General features: G+C 39.4%; 1 protein-coding gene across 1 annotated transcript; it reads left to right on the top strand.

The window, feature by feature from the left end:
* Positions 1 to 10452: 10452 nt before the first annotated feature.
* LOC139539608 (furin-like) lies at positions 10453 to 15324 on the top strand. The gene is made up of 13 exons (XM_071342699.1): positions 10453 to 10872; positions 10984 to 11088; positions 11192 to 11287; positions 11452 to 11574; positions 11953 to 12029; positions 12147 to 12235; positions 12347 to 12519; positions 12671 to 12883; positions 13159 to 13259; positions 13368 to 13471; positions 13742 to 13859; positions 14210 to 14389; positions 15216 to 15324. The coding sequence occupies exons 1-13, from the start codon at positions 10720 to 10722 to the stop codon at positions 15283 to 15285; spliced, it is 1602 nt and encodes a 533-aa protein (XP_071198800.1). The 5' UTR covers positions 10453 to 10719; the 3' UTR covers positions 15286 to 15324.
* Positions 15325 to 17837: the final 2513 nt, after the last annotated feature.

Genomic DNA, 17837 nt, shown 5'->3' with positions numbered 1-17837 from the left:
CAAAAGGAGATATTATCTGTCTCTCTCCTATTGAGTACCACTGTTAAATACTGTGGAAAAATAAAAAACAGGGAAAATAAGCACTTAAAACGACCAATTATTGTAGATAAACATGAAAGAAAAGGGTAAACACAACACTAGACTGAACCCCCAATTGTCAAACTAATAATAATGTACAACAATATATAAGATACATGACTAGAGGTTATGCAATATGGGTGTATATCCACTGCACGCTTCTTAGGTGTGTAATTGACATGACCAAGGAGCTACTGCAAATTTGAAAATGTACGTTACACCGCGTGATTTTAGAGTTCACAAACACGAGTGTGCAATATAGAAGGGTCGTCAGTGGACATTAGGTCACATGACCAAGGAGCTATTGAAATTCGACATTTTGAAAAATTCATGTAAAACCATGTGAGATGAAAATGGACAAACTAAAGGGTGTGCAATGTGTAGGCCCACAGAGTGGACATTCTGAAACGTATTTGAAGTCACCAGGTCACATGACCAAGGAGCTATTAAAATTCTACATTTAGAAAAATTTATGTAAAACCATGTGAGATAAAAATGGACAAACTAAAGGGTGTGCAATGTGTAGGCCCACTGAGTGGACATTCTGAACCTTGTTTGAAGTCACCAGGTCACATGACCAAGGAGCTATTGAAATTCTACATTTTGAAAAATGCATGTAAAACCATGTGCGATGAAAATGGACAAACTAAAGGGTGTGCAATGTGTAGGCCCACTGAGTGGACATTCTGAACCTTGTTTGAAGTCACCAGGTCACATGACCAAGGAGCTATCGAAATTCTACATTTTGAAAAATGCATGTAAAACCATGTGCGATGAAAATGGACAAACTAAAGGGTGTACAATGTGTAGGTCCACTGAGTGGACATTCTGAACCTTGTTTGAAGTCACTAGGTCACATGACCAAGGATCTATTGAAATCTTACATTTTGAAAAAGTCATGTAAAAAACGTGTGAGATACAAAATGGACAAACTAAAGGGTGTGCACTGTGTAGCCCCACAGAGTGGACATTCTGAACCTTGTTTGAAGTCACTAGGTCACATGACCAAGGAGCTATTGAAATTCTGAATTTTGAAAATTGCATGTAAAACCATGTGCGATGAAAATGGACAAACTAATGGGTGTGCAATGTGTAGGCCCACTGAGTGGACATTCTGAAACGTATTTGAAGTCACTAGGTTACATGACCAAGGAGCTATTGAAATCTTACAATTTGAAAAATTCATGTAAAAAACGTGTGAGATAAAAATGGACAAACTAAAGGGTGTGCAATGTGTAGGACCACTGAGTGGACATTCTGAACCTTGTTTGAAGTCACCAGGTCACATGACCAAGGATCTATTGAAATTCTACATTTTGAAAAATTCATGTAAAACCATGTGAGATGAAAATTGACAAACTAAAGGGTGTGCAATGTGTAGGCCCATTGAGTGGACATTCTGAACCTTGTTTGAAGTCACCAGGTAACATGACCAAGGAGCTATTGAAATTCTACATTTAGAAAAATTCATGTAAAACCATGTGAGATGAAAATGGACAAACTAAAGGGTGTGCAATGTGTAGGCCCACTGAGTGGACATTCTGAACCTTGTTTGAAGTCACCAGGTCACATGACCAAGGAGCTATTAAAATTCTACATTTTGAAAAATTCATGTAAAACCATGTGAGATAAAAATGGACAAACTAAAGGGTGTGCAATGTGTAGGCCCACTGAGTGGACATTCTGAACCTTGTTTGAAGTCACCAGGTCACATGACCAAGGAGCTATTGAAATTCTAAATTTTGAAAAATTCATGTAAAACCATGTGAGATGAAAATGGACAAACTAAAGGGTGTGCAATGTGTAGGCCCACTGAGTGGACATTCTGAACCTTGTTTGAAGTCACCAGGTCACATGACCAAGGAGCTATTAAAATTCTACATTTTGAAAAAGTCATGTAAAACCATGTGAGATAAAAATGGACAAACTAAAGGGTGTGCAATGTGTAGGCCCACTGAGTGGACATTCTGAACCTTGTTTGAAGTCACCAGGTCACACGACCAAGGAACGTTCGAAATTCTACATTTTGAAAAATTCATGTAAAACCATGTGAGATAAAAAATTGACAAACTAAAGGGTGAGTAATGTGTAGGACCACTGAGTGGACATTCTGAACCTTGTTTGAAGTCACTAGGTCACATGACCAAGGATCTATTGAAATCTTACATTTTGAAAAAGTCATGTAAAAAACGTGTGAGATACAAAATGGACAAACTAAAGGGTGTGCACTGTGTAGCCCCACAGAGTGGACATTCTGAACCTTGTTTGAAGTCACTAGGTCACATGACCAAGGAGCTATTGAAATTCTGAATTTTGAAAAATGCATGTAAAACCATGTGCGATGAAAATGGACAAACTAATGGGTGTGCAATGTGTAGGCCCACTGAGTGGACATTCTGAAACGTATTTGAAGTCACTAGGTTACATGACCAAGGAGCTATTGAAATCTTACAATTTGAAAAATTCATGTAAAAAACGTGTGAGATAAAAATGGACAAACTAAAGGGTGCAATGTGTAGGCCCACTGAGTGGACATTCTGAACCTTGTTTGAAGTCACCAGGTCACACGACCAAGGAGCTATCGAAATTCTACATTTTGAAAAATTCATGTAAAACCATGTGAGATAAAAAATGGACAAACTAAAGGGTGAGTAATGTGTAGGACCACTGAGTGGACATTCTGAACCTTGTTTGAAGTCACCAGGTCACATGACCAAGGATCTATTGAAATTCTACATTTTGAAAAATTCATGTAAAACCATGTGAGATGAAAATGGACAAACTAAAGGGTGTGCAATGTATAGGCCCATTGAGTGGACATTCCTGAACCTTGTTTGAAGTCACCAGGTCACATGACCAAGGAGCTATTGAAATTCTACATTTAGAAAAATTCATGTAAAACCATGTGAGATAAAAATGGACAAACTAAAGGGTGTGCAATGTGTAGGCCCACTGAGTGGACATTCTGAACCTTGTTTGAAGTCACCAGGTCACATGACCAAGGAGCTATTGAAATTCAAAATTTTGAAAAATTCATGTAAAACCATGTGAGATGAAAATGGACAAACTAAAGGGTGTGCAATGTGTAGGCCCACTGAGTGGACATTCTGAACCTTGTTTGAAGTCACCAGGTCACATGACCAACGAGCTATCGAAATTCTACATTTTGAAAAATTCATGTAAAACCATGTGAGATAAAAAAAGGACAAACTAAAGGGTGAGTAATGTGTAGGCCCACTGAGTGGACATTCTGAACCTTGTTTGAAGTCACTAGGTCACATGACCAAGGATCTATTGAAATCTTACATTTTGAAAAAGTCATGTAAAAAACGTGTGAGATACAAAATGGACAAACTAAAGGGTGTGCACTGTGTAGCCCCACAGAGTGGACATTCTGAACCTTGTTTGAAGTCACTAGGTCACATGACCAAGGAGCTATTGAAATTCTAAATTTTGAAAAATGCATGTAAAACCATGTGCGATGAAAATGGACAAACTAAAGGGTGTGCAATGTGTAGGCCCACTGAGTGGACATTCTGAAACATATTTGAAGTCACTAGGTTACATGACCAAGGAGCTATTGAAATCTTACAATTTGAAAAATTCATGTAAAAAACGTGTGAGATAAAAATGGACAAACTAAAGGGTGTGCAATGTGTAGGACCACTGAGTGGACATTCTGAACCTTGTTTGAAGTCACCAGGTCACATGACCAAGGATCTATTGAAATTCTACATTTTGAAAAATTCATGTAAAACCATGTGAGATGAAAATGGACAAACTAAAGGGTGTGCAATGTATAGGCCCATTGAGTGGACATTCCTGAACCTTGTTTGAAGTCACCAGGTCACATGACCAAGGAGCTATTGAAATTCTACATTTAGAAAAATTCATGTAAAACCATGTGAGATAAAAATGGACAAACTAAAGGGTGTGCAATGTGTAGGCCCACTGAGTGGACATTCTGAACCTTGTTTGAAGTCACCAGGTCACATGACCAAGGAGCTATTGAAATTCAAAATTTTGAAAAATTCATGTAAAACCATGTGAGATGAAAATGGACAAACTAAAGGGTGTGCAATGTGTAGGCCCACTGAGTGGACATTCTGAACCTTGTTTGAAGTCACCAGGTCACATGACCAACGAGCTATCGAAATTCTACATTTTGAAAAATTCATGTAAAACCATGTGAGATAAAAAAAGGACAAACTAAAGGGTGAGTAATGTGTAGGCCCACTGAGTGGACATTCTGAACCTTGTTTGAAGTCACTAGGTCACATGACCAAGGATCTATTGAAATCTTACATTTTGAAAAAGTCATGTAAAAAACGTGTGAGATACAAAATGGACAAACTAAAGGGTGTGCACTGTGTAGCCCCACAGAGTGGACATTCTGAACCTTGTTTGAAGTCACTAGGTCACATGACCAAGGAGCTATTGAAATTCTAAATTTTGAAAAATGCATGTAAAACCATGTGCGATGAAAATGGACAAACTAAAGGGTGTGCAATGTGTAGGCCCACTGAGTGGACATTCTGAAACGTATTTGAAGTCACTAGGTTACATGACCAAGGAGCTATTGAAATCTTACAATTTGAAAAATTCATGTAAAAAACGTGTGAGATAAAAATGGACAAACTAAAGGGTGTGCAATGTGTAGGACCACTGAGTGGACATTCTGAACCTTGTTTGAAGTCACCAGGTCACATGACCAAGGATCTATTGAAATTCTACATTTTGAAAAATTCATGTAAAACCATGTGAGATGAAAATTGACAAACTAAAGGGTGTGCAATGTGTAGGCCCATTGAGTGGACATTCTGAACCTTGTTTGAAGTCACCAGGTAACATGACCAAGGAGCTATTGAAATTCTACATTTAGAAAAATTCATGTAAAACCATGTGAGATGAAAATGGACAAACTAAAGGGTGTGCAATGTGTAGGCCCACTGAGTGGACATTCTGAACCTTGTTTGAAGTCACCAGGTCACATGACCAAGGAGCTATTAAAATTCTACATTTTGAAAAATTCATGTAAAACCATGTGAGATAAAAATGGACAAACTAAAGGGTGTGCAATGTGTAGGCCCACTGAGTGGACATTCTGAACCTTGTTTGAAGTCACCAGGTCACATGACCAAGGAGCTATTGAAATTCTAAATTTTGAAAAATTCATGTAAAACCATGTGAGATGAAAATGGACAAACTAAAGGGTGTGCAATGTGTAGGCCCACTGAGTGGACATTCTGAACCTTGTTTGAAGTCACCAGGTCACATGACCAAGGAGCTATTAAAATTCTACATTTTGAAAAAGTCATGTAAAACCATGTGAGATAAAAATGGACAAACTAAAGGGTGTGCAATGTGTAGGCCCACTGAGTGGACATTCTGAACCTTGTTTGAAGTCACCAGGTCACACGACCAAGGAACGTTCGAAATTCTACATTTTGAAAAATTCATGTAAAACCATGTGAGATAAAAAATTGACAAACTAAAGGGTGAGTAATGTGTAGGACCACTGAGTGGACATTCTGAACCTTGTTTGAAGTCACTAGGTCACATGACCAAGGATCTATTGAAATCTTACATTTTGAAAAAGTCATGTAAAAAACGTGTGAGATACAAAATGGACAAACTAAAGGGTGTGCACTGTGTAGCCCCACAGAGTGGACATTCTGAACCTTGTTTGAAGTCACTAGGTCACATGACCAAGGAGCTATTGAAATTCTGAATTTTGAAAAATGCATGTAAAACCATGTGCGATGAAAATGGACAAACTAATGGGTGTGCAATGTGTAGGCCCACTGAGTGGACATTCTGAAACGTATTTGAAGTCACTAGGTTACATGACCAAGGAGCTATTGAAATCTTACAATTTGAAAAATTCATGTAAAAAACGTGTGAGATAAAAATGGACAAACTAAAGGGTGCAATGTGTAGGCCCACTGAGTGGACATTCTGAACCTTGTTTGAAGTCACCAGGTCACACGACCAAGGAGCTATCGAAATTCTACATTTTGAAAAATTCATGTAAAACCATGTGAGATAAAAAATGGACAAACTAAAGGGTGAGTAATGTGTAGGACCACTGAGTGGACATTCTGAACCTTGTTTGAAGTCACCAGGTCACATGACCAAGGATCTATTGAAATTCTACATTTTGAAAAATTCATGTAAAACCATGTGAGATGAAAATGGACAAACTAAAGGGTGTGCAATGTATAGGCCCATTGAGTGGACATTCCTGAACCTTGTTTGAAGTCACCAGGTCACATGACCAAGGAGCTATTGAAATTCTACATTTAGAAAAATTCATGTAAAACCATGTGAGATAAAAATGGACAAACTAAAGGGTGTGCAATGTGTAGGCCCACTGAGTGGACATTCTGAACCTTGTTTGAAGTCACCAGGTCACATGACCAAGGAGCTATTGAAATTCAAAATTTTGAAAAATTCATGTAAAACCATGTGAGATGAAAATGGACAAACTAAAGGGTGTGCAATGTGTAGGCCCACTGAGTGGACATTCTGAACCTTGTTTGAAGTCACCAGGTCACATGACCAACGAGCTATCGAAATTCTACATTTTGAAAAATTCATGTAAAACCATGTGAGATAAAAAAAGGACAAACTAAAGGGTGAGTAATGTGTAGGCCCACTGAGTGGACATTCTGAACCTTGTTTGAAGTCACTAGGTCACATGACCAAGGATCTATTGAAATCTTACATTTTGAAAAAGTCATGTAAAAAACGTGTGAGATACAAAATGGACAAACTAAAGGGTGTGCACTGTGTAGCCCCACAGAGTGGACATTCTGAACCTTGTTTGAAGTCACTAGGTCACATGACCAAGGAGCTATTGAAATTCTAAATTTTGAAAAATGCATGTAAAACCATGTGCGATGAAAATGGACAAACTAAAGGGTGTGCAATGTGTAGGCCCACTGAGTGGACATTCTGAAACATATTTGAAGTCACTAGGTTACATGACCAAGGAGCTATTGAAATCTTACAATTTGAAAAATTCATGTAAAAAACGTGTGAGATAAAAATGGACAAACTAAAGGGTGTGCAATGTGTAGGACCACTGAGTGGACATTCTGAACCTTGTTTGAAGTCACCAGGTCACATGACCAAGGATCTATTGAAATTCTACATTTTGAAAAATTCATGTAAAACCATGTGAGATGAAAATGGACAAACTAAAGGGTGTGCAATGTATAGGCCCATTGAGTGGACATTCCTGAACCTTGTTTGAAGTCACCAGGTCACATGACCAAGGAGCTATTGAAATTCTACATTTAGAAAAATTCATGTAAAACCATGTGAGATAAAAATGGACAAACTAAAGGGTGTGCAATGTGTAGGCCCACTGAGTGGACATTCTGAACCTTGTTTGAAGTCACCAGGTCACATGACCAAGGAGCTATTGAAATTCAAAATTTTGAAAAATTCATGTAAAACCATGTGAGATGAAAATGGACAAACTAAAGGGTGTGCAATGTGTAGGCCCACTGAGTGGACATTCTGAACCTTGTTTGAAGTCACCAGGTCACATGACCAACGAGCTATCGAAATTCTACATTTTGAAAAATTCATGTAAAACCATGTGAGATAAAAAAAGGACAAACTAAAGGGTGAGTAATGTGTAGGCCCACTGAGTGGACATTCTGAACCTTGTTTGAAGTCACTAGGTCACATGACCAAGGATCTATTGAAATCTTACATTTTGAAAAAGTCATGTAAAAAACGTGTGAGATACAAAATGGACAAACTAAAGGGTGTGCACTGTGTAGCCCCACAGAGTGGACATTCTGAACCTTGTTTGAAGTCACTAGGTCACATGACCAAGGAGCTATTGAAATTCTAAATTTTGAAAAATGCATGTAAAACCATGTGCGATGAAAATGGACAAACTAAAGGGTGTGCAATGTGTAGGCCCACTGAGTGGACATTCTGAAACATATTTGAAGTCACTAGGTTACATGACCAAGGAGCTATTGAAATCTTACAATTTGAAAAATTCATGTAAAAAACGTGTGAGATAAAAATGGACAAACTAAAGGGTGTGCAATGTGTAGGACCACTGAGTGGACATTCTGAACCTTGTTTGAAGTCACCAGGTCACATGACCAAGGAGCTATTGAAATTCTACATTTAGAAAAATTCATGTAAAACCATGTGAGATGAAAATGGACAAACTAAAGGGTGTGCAATGTGTAGGCCCACTGAGTGGACATTCTGAACCTTGTTTGAAGTCACCAGGTCACATGACCAAGGAGCTATTAAAATTCTACATTTTGAAAAATTCATGTAAAACCATGTGAGATAAAAATGGACAAACTAAAGGGTGTGCAATGTGTAGGCCCACTGAGTGGACATTCTGAACCTTGTTTGAAGTCATCAGGTCACATGACCAAGGAGCTATTGAAATTCAAAATTTTGAAAAATTCATGTAAAACCATGTGAGATGAAAATGGACAAACTAAAGGGTGTGCAATGTGTAGGCCCACTGAGTGGACATTCTGAACCTTGTTTGAAGTCACCAGGTCACATGACCAAGGAGCTATTAAAATTCTACATTTTGAAAAAGTCATGTAAAACCATGTGAGATAAAAATGGACAAACTAAAGGGTGTGCAATGTGTAGGCCCACTGAGTGGACATTCTGAACCTTGTTTGAAGTCACCAGGTCACACGACCAAGGAACGTTCGAAATTCTACATTTTGAAAAATTCATGTAAAACCATGTGAGATAAAAAATGGACAAACTAAAGGGTGAGTAATGTGTAGGACCACTGAGTGGACATTCTGAACCTTGTTTGAAGTCACCAGGTCACATGACCAAGGATATATTGAAATTCAAAATTTTGAGAAATTCATGTAAAACCATGTGAGATGAAAATGGACAAACTAAAGGGTGTGCAATGTGTAAGCCCACTGAGTGGACATTCTGAACCTTGTTTGAAGTCACCAGGTCACATGACCAAGGAGCTATTGAAATTCTAAATTTTGAAAAATTCATGTAAAACCATGTGAGATGAAAATGGACAAACTAAAGGGTGTGCAATGTGTAGGCCCACTGAGTGGACATTCTGAACCTTGTTTGAAGTCACCAGGTCACATGACCAAGGAGCTATTAAAATTCTACATTTTGAAAAAGTCATGTAAAACCATGTGAGATAAAAATGGACAAACTAAAGGGTGTGCAATGTGTAGGCCCACTGAGTGGACATTCTGAACCTTGTTTGAAGTCACCAGGTCACACGACCAAGGAACGTTCGAAATTCTACATTTTGAAAAATTCATGTAAAACCATGTGAGATAAAAAATGGACAAACTAAAGGGTGAGTAATGTGTAGGACCACTGAGTGGACATTCTGAACCTTGTTTGAAGTCACCAGGTCACATGACCAAGGAGCTATTGAAATTCTACATTTAGAGAAATTCATGTAAAACCATGTGAGATGAAAATGGACAAACTAAAGGGTGTGCAATGTGTAAGCCCACTGAGTGGACATTCTGAACCTTGTTTGAAGTCACCAGGTCACATGACCAAGGAGCTATTAAAATTCTACATTTTGAAAAATTCATGTAAAACCATGTGAGATAAAAATGGACAAACTAAAGGGTGTGCAATGTGTAGGCCCACTGAGTGGACATTCTGAACCTTGTTTGAAGTCACCAGGTCACACGACCAAGGAGCTATTGAAATTCTACATTTTGAAAAATTCATGTAAAACCATGTGAGATAAAAATGGACAAACTAAAGGGTGTGCAATGTGTACGCCCACTGAGTGGACATTCTGAACCTTGTTTTTAGTCACCAGGTCATATGACCAAGAAGCTATTGAAATTTTACATTTTGAAAAATGCATGTAAAACCATGTGAGATGAAAATTGACAAACTAAAGGGTGTGCAATGTGTGTCTATGCCATTGGGTTAGCTACAACTTATGAAAGTGTTAGGAGAAATGGTTAAATAGCTATTGAAATTTCAAATCAAATCAAATGTATTTATATAGCCCTTCTTACATCAGCTGATATATCAAAGTGCTGTACAGAAACCCAGCCTAAAACCCCAAAGAGCATTCAATGCAGGTGTAGAAGCACGGTGGCTAGGAAAAACTTCCTAGAAAGTCAAAACATAGGAAGAAACCTAGAGAGGATCCAGGCTATGAGGGGTGGCCAGTCCTCTTCTGGCTGTGCAGGGTGGAGATTATAACAAAACATGGCCAAGATGTTTTAAATTTGAAATTTTTGATTTGTCACTATGTTGACGGTCCCTAACTGCTGTTGGTGGACGTAAGGAAAACTACAGGCGAATATCCGTCGAATATCTAACTTGAACTGTCTTTACATCGGTCCCAAATCATAGTCTTGTCAATGCCGTTACCCAACGCAAAAGTGACCAAACAATGCACAGATATTTGCGCGCCAGTCTTGATTATCCGTGGCGGGAATATTAGTTATTGTTCACGCTCGTGTAGTAGGCATATTCGAATGTAAAGCTACAACCGTTAGTGATGAAACTGTCAACATCAGTTAAAATCAAGTTGTAGACATGAGAGTTAGCGAAATGAAAGGGTTGCTTCTCTATGACCAACAATGTATCAGCTGAACAGTTCAAACAGCAGACAGAATGAGGTATATCAGTTGCTTCTTGTGTATGTTTTATGTGTGCACAATGTATGCCGAGGTGATCTACACTAACATTTGGGCTTTACATTTGAATTGCACTCCTGAACAAATCAACAAGATTGCAAAGAAGCATGGTTTCCATAACCTGGGAAAGGTAAAACAATGTTAGTTCACTGTTTATGTCATATAATGATTTGTATTTTTATGTATAGATCTTTTGACATATTATGACTAGCTAATTTCTTCTGGCATATTATATTTGTAGATATTTCCAGATGGCAACTATTACCATATGGAGCAAAGACAGGTGGCAAAACAATCATTGCAGGCACAATATTTGCATAATCTTCGACTCAAAATGGACCCTAAGGTGAATAGCCAATAGGTCAATACTATTCAAAATTGGCTGGAATAACCAGTCCCAGCATTTCTCTTATTGTAATGAGTGTGATGATGTACTTTCTGTTTCTTAGGTGCTTTGGTTTGCACAGCAATCTGGAAGGAGTAGAAAGAGAAGACACTCTTTCACAGTACCAACTGATCCATTTTTCAATCAGCAGTGGTACCTGGTATGTCAACATTAAGCTTCCATTTTTGTTTGAAGTATATTTCCATAATAGAAGCTCTTTACATTTTTATTCAGCCTGTTTTAGTTTTTTCTGCCTTGAGTGAAAACAAATGGTTATCCCCGTTTTAAAACAGAAAAAATAATTTATTCAAACTGCTTTTCCAGAGTGAGGCCTTTGATCAGAATGTGGTGGCTGCATGGGCTCGAGGCTACACAGGAAAAGGGGTGGTGGTGTCCATCTTAGACGATGGCCTAGAGACAAGCCACCCAGACATTGCTGAAAATTATGTGAGTTGTTATTATACATTTTTTATTTAACCTTTATTTTAACAGGGAACACATTGAGACCTAGGTCTCTTTTACAAATGTGCCTTGTATAATACAACATAAATATACAGATTATACCCTATATATATATTAAAATACAAAAACACATTAATGGGAAGCACAAATCACCCAGAAAAAGTTACATTCCTCCACAAAAATGTCCCCAATCAATACTTTAAATTACCCGAATGGCACTAGAACATCAATATGAAATGTATTTAGAATTTTGTTCCAGCAATACAGTGCTGGAACAAAAATGGAAAAAGACAAATATTATTTAAAAAATAAAATACAAGTGGCAAAGGATCCTTATAAAGACCTAATGTATTGTACCTGTAGGATCCACAGGCTAGCTATGACATGAACGATAATGACCCCAACCCAGACACTCAATACTCTCTGACCAGACCGAAGAGGTAATTTGCTGTGATGTTAAGATTTTAATGCAAGATATTACATCATGTATCATGTATGAAGTGCACTATGTGACAACATTCTGTATGGATGAACCCCTTTTGTCTTCTGTTCTATAGGCATGGAACACGGTGTGCTGGGGTGGTGGCAGCGGTGGCAAATAATGGGGTGTGTGGGGTTGGAGTGGCATATCAGGCCAAGATCGGAGGCAAGTATTACCCATACATTCACTCATTCGGTCTCTTTTAATAGCATATAGAACTGTACTGCAATTATCCTGCTTTAATTTGCATCCTGTTACTTGTTCTGTTTTGTCCAGGAGTTCGAATGTTGGATGGACAAGTGACTGACCTGATAGAAGCCATGTCCTTAAATTTGAATCAGCAACACATTGACATCTACAGCTCCAGCTGGGGACCTGAAGATTTGGGGACGAATTTGGAGGGGCCAAACACATTGGCCCAAGAAGCCTTTATCAGAGGCATTACCAATGTATGATACAACTTGTACTGGTTATCCTATATTACCTGTTTCATCAGTAGTGTCCATTTTGTTAGATAAGATAAAACAATGTAATCGGCATGGCAACTAAAGCGGTAAGATCATACAATCAGTCTTAAAAAACATATTCAATACCTTACAGGGCCGAGGTGGCTTGGGTTCCATTTACGTCTGGGCTTCAGGCAATGGGGGCGCCAGCTTTGACAACTGCAACTGCGATGGCTACACCAACAGCATTTACACGTTGTCTGTTGGTAGTACCACTGAGAGGGGAACACTGCCCTTCTACAGTGAACCCTGCTCTGCCATTCTAACAACAACCTACAGTGGTGGCAGCTTTCATCACCGCAGTATTGTACGTCTCTTTGTCCCCAACTCATCCCACGCTAGTGTTTTTAACATTCATATATTTCTTTAAAAAGATGCATTTAGAGTGACAAAGCATTCTGTTAAATCTTTGACTAGTTTAGCTTTAGTTTAATTGTGCTTAACAAAGTAGTCACATGAATGCAAAGGTTTGCTTAAGATGTGTGGAACTCTGAAAAAGATCAATATTTATCTCACATTTACCACCTACAGCAACAGTAAGCAAAGCCTCAACAAAATACCTGGATGTTGTTTCCCTTCCAGGTCACCACCGACCTGCATCAATCCTGCACCTCAGACCATACTGGGACCTCTGCTTCTGCCCCTCTGGCTGCTGGAATCATTGCACTGGCTCTGGAGGCAAAGTAACCAGTCTCTTGTCTCTGTGCACCTGTAACTCAATAACCTATTTGTTGTAAGTTTGAGGCTTTGAGTCATCGAGAAAGATGATAATATCCCAACTTCTCCCACAGCCCGACACTCAACTGGCGTGATGTGCAACACCTCGTGGTACGAGCATCTAGACCGGTAGATCTTCGAACGCATGATTGGCGGACCAATGGTGTTGGAAGACCTGGTGAGACATAAAGCACTACCTTCTAGTGTTAGGTAGTTGACCATTACCCAACTGGGATGTGATTTGCTAAACTGTAGGGCCAGAAATTGAGTTGAAATGAATGAACTGGGCTGCTTTTAGACAGGCAGCCCAATTCTGATATTTTTTTCACTAATTGGTCTTTTGACCAATCAGATTGGTCAAAAGACCAGTTAGTGAAAAAAATATAAGAATTGGGCTGCCTGTGTAAACACAGCTATAGCATCATACACCTGATTTGCTTTATTGTAGTCAGCCATTACTATGGATATGGGCTACTGGATGCAGGGAGACTGGTGGAGTTGGCCAGTAAATGGAAAGCAGTCAAACCTAAAAGGAAATGCACCATTGACCTCATTACCAGAGCCATGTAAGGAAAACACCCTTGTCCTTTCATCTCACTTATGGATAGTTAGTAGGAAAACAGCCACTTAGTGTGTTCTATAGCTGTTTACAGTAAACATGAACATGATCTTCAGATTTTATTGAGCATAAACAGAAGTGGAGGCTGGTGGGAAGAGCTATAGGACGGGCTCATTGTAATGGCTGGGATGCAATGCTTGGAACGGAGTCAAACATGTGGTTTCCAATTGTGTGGTGTGTGATACCATTCCATTAGCTCCTCCCACCTAGCCACCACTGATAAAGTAATTCCACTAATTCATAATGCCAACTTGGCCAGTTAGATTTGTTATACCTGATGCTCTGTCTGCCTGATAGTGAACTCCGCAGGAAACTGACATTGAGGTGGAATGTGACAGCTTGTCACGGCACCAGGAACTGGATTCGGTCTCTGGAGCACATCCAGGCCCGTCTTACACTGACCTATAGCAGACGTGGAGATCTCTCCATCACCCTCATTAGCCCAAAGAAGACCATCTCCAATTTACTCACAACCAGGTAAGGCACAGCCAAGTCAATGGACAGAATGATTGAAAGCAATACATAGAAGTGATTTAAAAAGTCATAGTCAATCGATTAATAATATTATAATACTCTTAGCAAAAAAAGGTCTTTAATTTACAATATGTAGAATCTATGAGAATAGAAAGGTTCAGAACTTTTGTGAAACATCACAGCACAGTGGAAAAATATATGTTAAATAGAAATCAAAACTTGATGGTGTTCAGAGATAGATGGGAGGGGTTTAGTGGAGCTGAAGGATGGGACTAAAAACTAACAAAAGATAACTATTGTAAACCATACTGTGTCTGTAAAATGTATAAAGTATGTATAGGCTTCTACTTCCAGCTTAAGTGTTGTCGTCTACTACTTTACTCTAATTAGGTGAGGGATTGTAGGGTTAAGTGTGCCTTGAATTGTAAATAAATCACCGACAGTGTCACCAGCAAAGCACCCCCACACATTAACACCTCCTCCTCCATGCTTCACGGTGGGAGCCACACATGCAGAGATCATCCGTTCACCTACTCTGCGTCTCAGACATGGCGGTTGGAATCAAAAATGTCAAATTTGGACTCATCAGACCAAAGGACAGATTTCCACCGGTCTAATGTCCATTGCTTGTGTTTCTTGGCCCAAGCAAATCCCTTCTTATTGATGTCCTTTTTTAGTGGTTTCTTTGCAGCAATTCGACCATGAAGGACTGATTCACACAGTCTCCTCTGAACAGTTGATGTTGATATGTCTGTTACTTGAACTCTGTGAAGCATTTATTTGGACTGCAATTTGAGGCTGGTAACTCTAATGAACTTATCCTCTGCAGCAGAGGTAACTCTGGGATCATCCTTTCCTGTGGCGGTCCTTATGAGAGCCAGTTTCAACATAGCGCTTGATGGTTTTTGCAACTGCACTTGAATAAACTTTCAAAGTTCTTAATTTTCCGCATTGACTGACCTTCATGTCTTAAAGTAATGATGGACTGTCGTTTCTCTTTGCTTATTTAAGCTGTTCTTGCCATAATATGGACTTGGTCTATTACCAAATAGGGCTATTTTCTGTATACCAACCCTACCTTGTCACAACACAACTGATTGGCTCAAATGCATAAAGAAGGAAATAAATTCCACGATTTCACTTTTAAATAGGCACACCTGTTAATTGAAATGCATTCCAGGTGACTACCTCATGAAGCTGGTTGAGAGAATGCCAAGAGTGTGCAAAGCTGTCATCAAGGCAAAGGGTGGCTACTTTGAAGAATCTCAAATATGAAATGTATTTGTTTTAACACTTTTTTGGTTATTATATGATTCCATATGTGCTATATCATAGTTTTGATTTCTACAATGTAGAAAAGAGTAAAAATAAAGATTGAGTAGGTGTGTCTAAACTTTTGACTAGTACTGTGTGTGTATATGCACACACAACTTATTGTGGGAAGCTTGTAGAAGGCTATCCGAAACGTTTGACCCAAGTTAAACAATTTAAAGGCAATGCTACCAAATACTAATTGAGTGTATGTAAACTTCTGACCCACTGGGAATGTGAAATAAAAGCTGAAATAAATCATTCTCTCTACTATTATTTTGACATTTCACATTCTTAAAATAAAGTGGTGATCCTAACTGACCTAAGACAGGGAATTTTTACTAGGATTAAATGTCAGGAATTGTAAAAAACTAAGTTTAAATGTATTTGGCTAAGGTGTATGTAAACTTCTGACTTCAACTGTATATTGAGCATTCAAGACACAATGTGCAGAAATAAAGGGGGGAGCTAGGAATATTTTCCACAATGGAAAGATCAGCTGACTCCCTGGCTTTCTAGAAAAAGCCATTATCTCTAAACTAGACTATGTACAAATCATAAACTCAGAAAAAAAGAAACGTCCCCTTTTCAGGACCCTGTCTTTCAAAGATAATTCGTAAAAATCCAAATAACTTCACAGATATTCATTGTAAAGGGTTTAAACACGGTTTCCCATGCTTGTTCAATGAACCATAAACAATTAATGAACATGCACCTATGGAACGGTTGTTAAGACACTAACAGCTTACAGACGGTAGGCAATTAAGGTCACAGTTATGAAAACTTATGACACTAAAGAGGCCTTTCTACTGACTCTGAAAAACACCAAAAGAAAGATGCCCAGGGTCCCTGCTCATCTGCGTGAACGTGCCTTAGGAATGCTGCAAGGAGGCATGAGGACTGCAGATGTGGCCAGGACAATAAATTGCAATGTCTGTACTGTGAGACGCCTAAGACAGCGCTACAGGGAGACAGGACGGACAGCTGATCGTTCTCGCAGTGGCAGACCACGTGTAACAACACCTGCACAGGATCAGTACATCCGAACATCACACCTGCGGGACAGGTACAGGATGGCAACAACAACTGCCCGATTTACACCAGGAACGCACAATCCCTCCATCAGTGCTGACTGTCCGCAATAGGCTGAGAGAGGCTGGACTGAGGGCTTGTATGCCTGTTGTAAGGCAGGTCCTCACCAGCCATCACCGGCAACAACGTCGCCTATGGGCACAAACCCAACCGTTGCTGGACCAGACAGAACTGGCACAAAATGCTCGTCACTGACGAGTCGCGGTTTTGTCTCACCAGGAGTGATGGCGGGATTTGCGTTTATCGTCTAAGGAATGAGCGTTACACCGAGGCCTGTACTCTGGAGCGGGATCGATTTTGGAGGTGGAGGGTCCGTCGTGGTCTGGGGTGGTGTGTTACAGCATCATCGGACTGAGCTTGTTGTCATTGCAGGCAATCTCAACGCTGTGCATTACAGGGAAGACATCCTCCTCCCTCATGTGGTACCCTTCCTGCAGGCTCATCTTGACATGACCCTCCAGCATGACAATGCCACCAGCCATACTGCTCGTTCTGTGCGTGATTTCCTGCAAGACAGGAATGTCAGTGTTCTGCCATGGCCAGCGAAGAGCCTGGTTCTCAATCCCATTGAGCACGTCTGGGAGCTGTTGGATCGGAGGGTGAGGGCTAGAGCCATTCCCCCCAGAAATGTCCAGGAACTTGCAGGTGCCTTGGTGGAAGAGTAGGGTAACATCTCACAGCAAGAACTGGCAAATCTGGTGCAGTCCATGAGGAGGAGATGCACTGCAGTACTTAATGCAGCTGGTGGCCACACCAGATACTGACTGTTTTTGATTTTGACCCCCCCCCCTTGTTCAGGGACACATTATTCCATTTCTGTTAGTCACATGTCTGTGGAACTTGTTCAGTGTATGTCTCAGTTGTTGAATCTTGTTTTGTTCATACAAATATTTACACATGTTAAGTTTGCTGAAAATAAATGCTGTTGACAGTGAGAGGATGTTTATTTTTTTGCTGTTCATATATATATATATATATATATATATATATATATATATATATATATATATACGGCATAATGGTGAAGTATCAGGGTTTCAATATGCAA

This window comes from Salvelinus alpinus, chromosome 15 (genome assembly GCF_045679555.1).
Source record: "Salvelinus alpinus chromosome 15, SLU_Salpinus.1, whole genome shotgun sequence".
NCBI classification, from domain to species: domain Eukaryota; kingdom Metazoa; phylum Chordata; class Actinopteri; order Salmoniformes; family Salmonidae; genus Salvelinus; species Salvelinus alpinus.
This window is presented reverse-complemented; position numbering and strand designations above follow the sequence as displayed.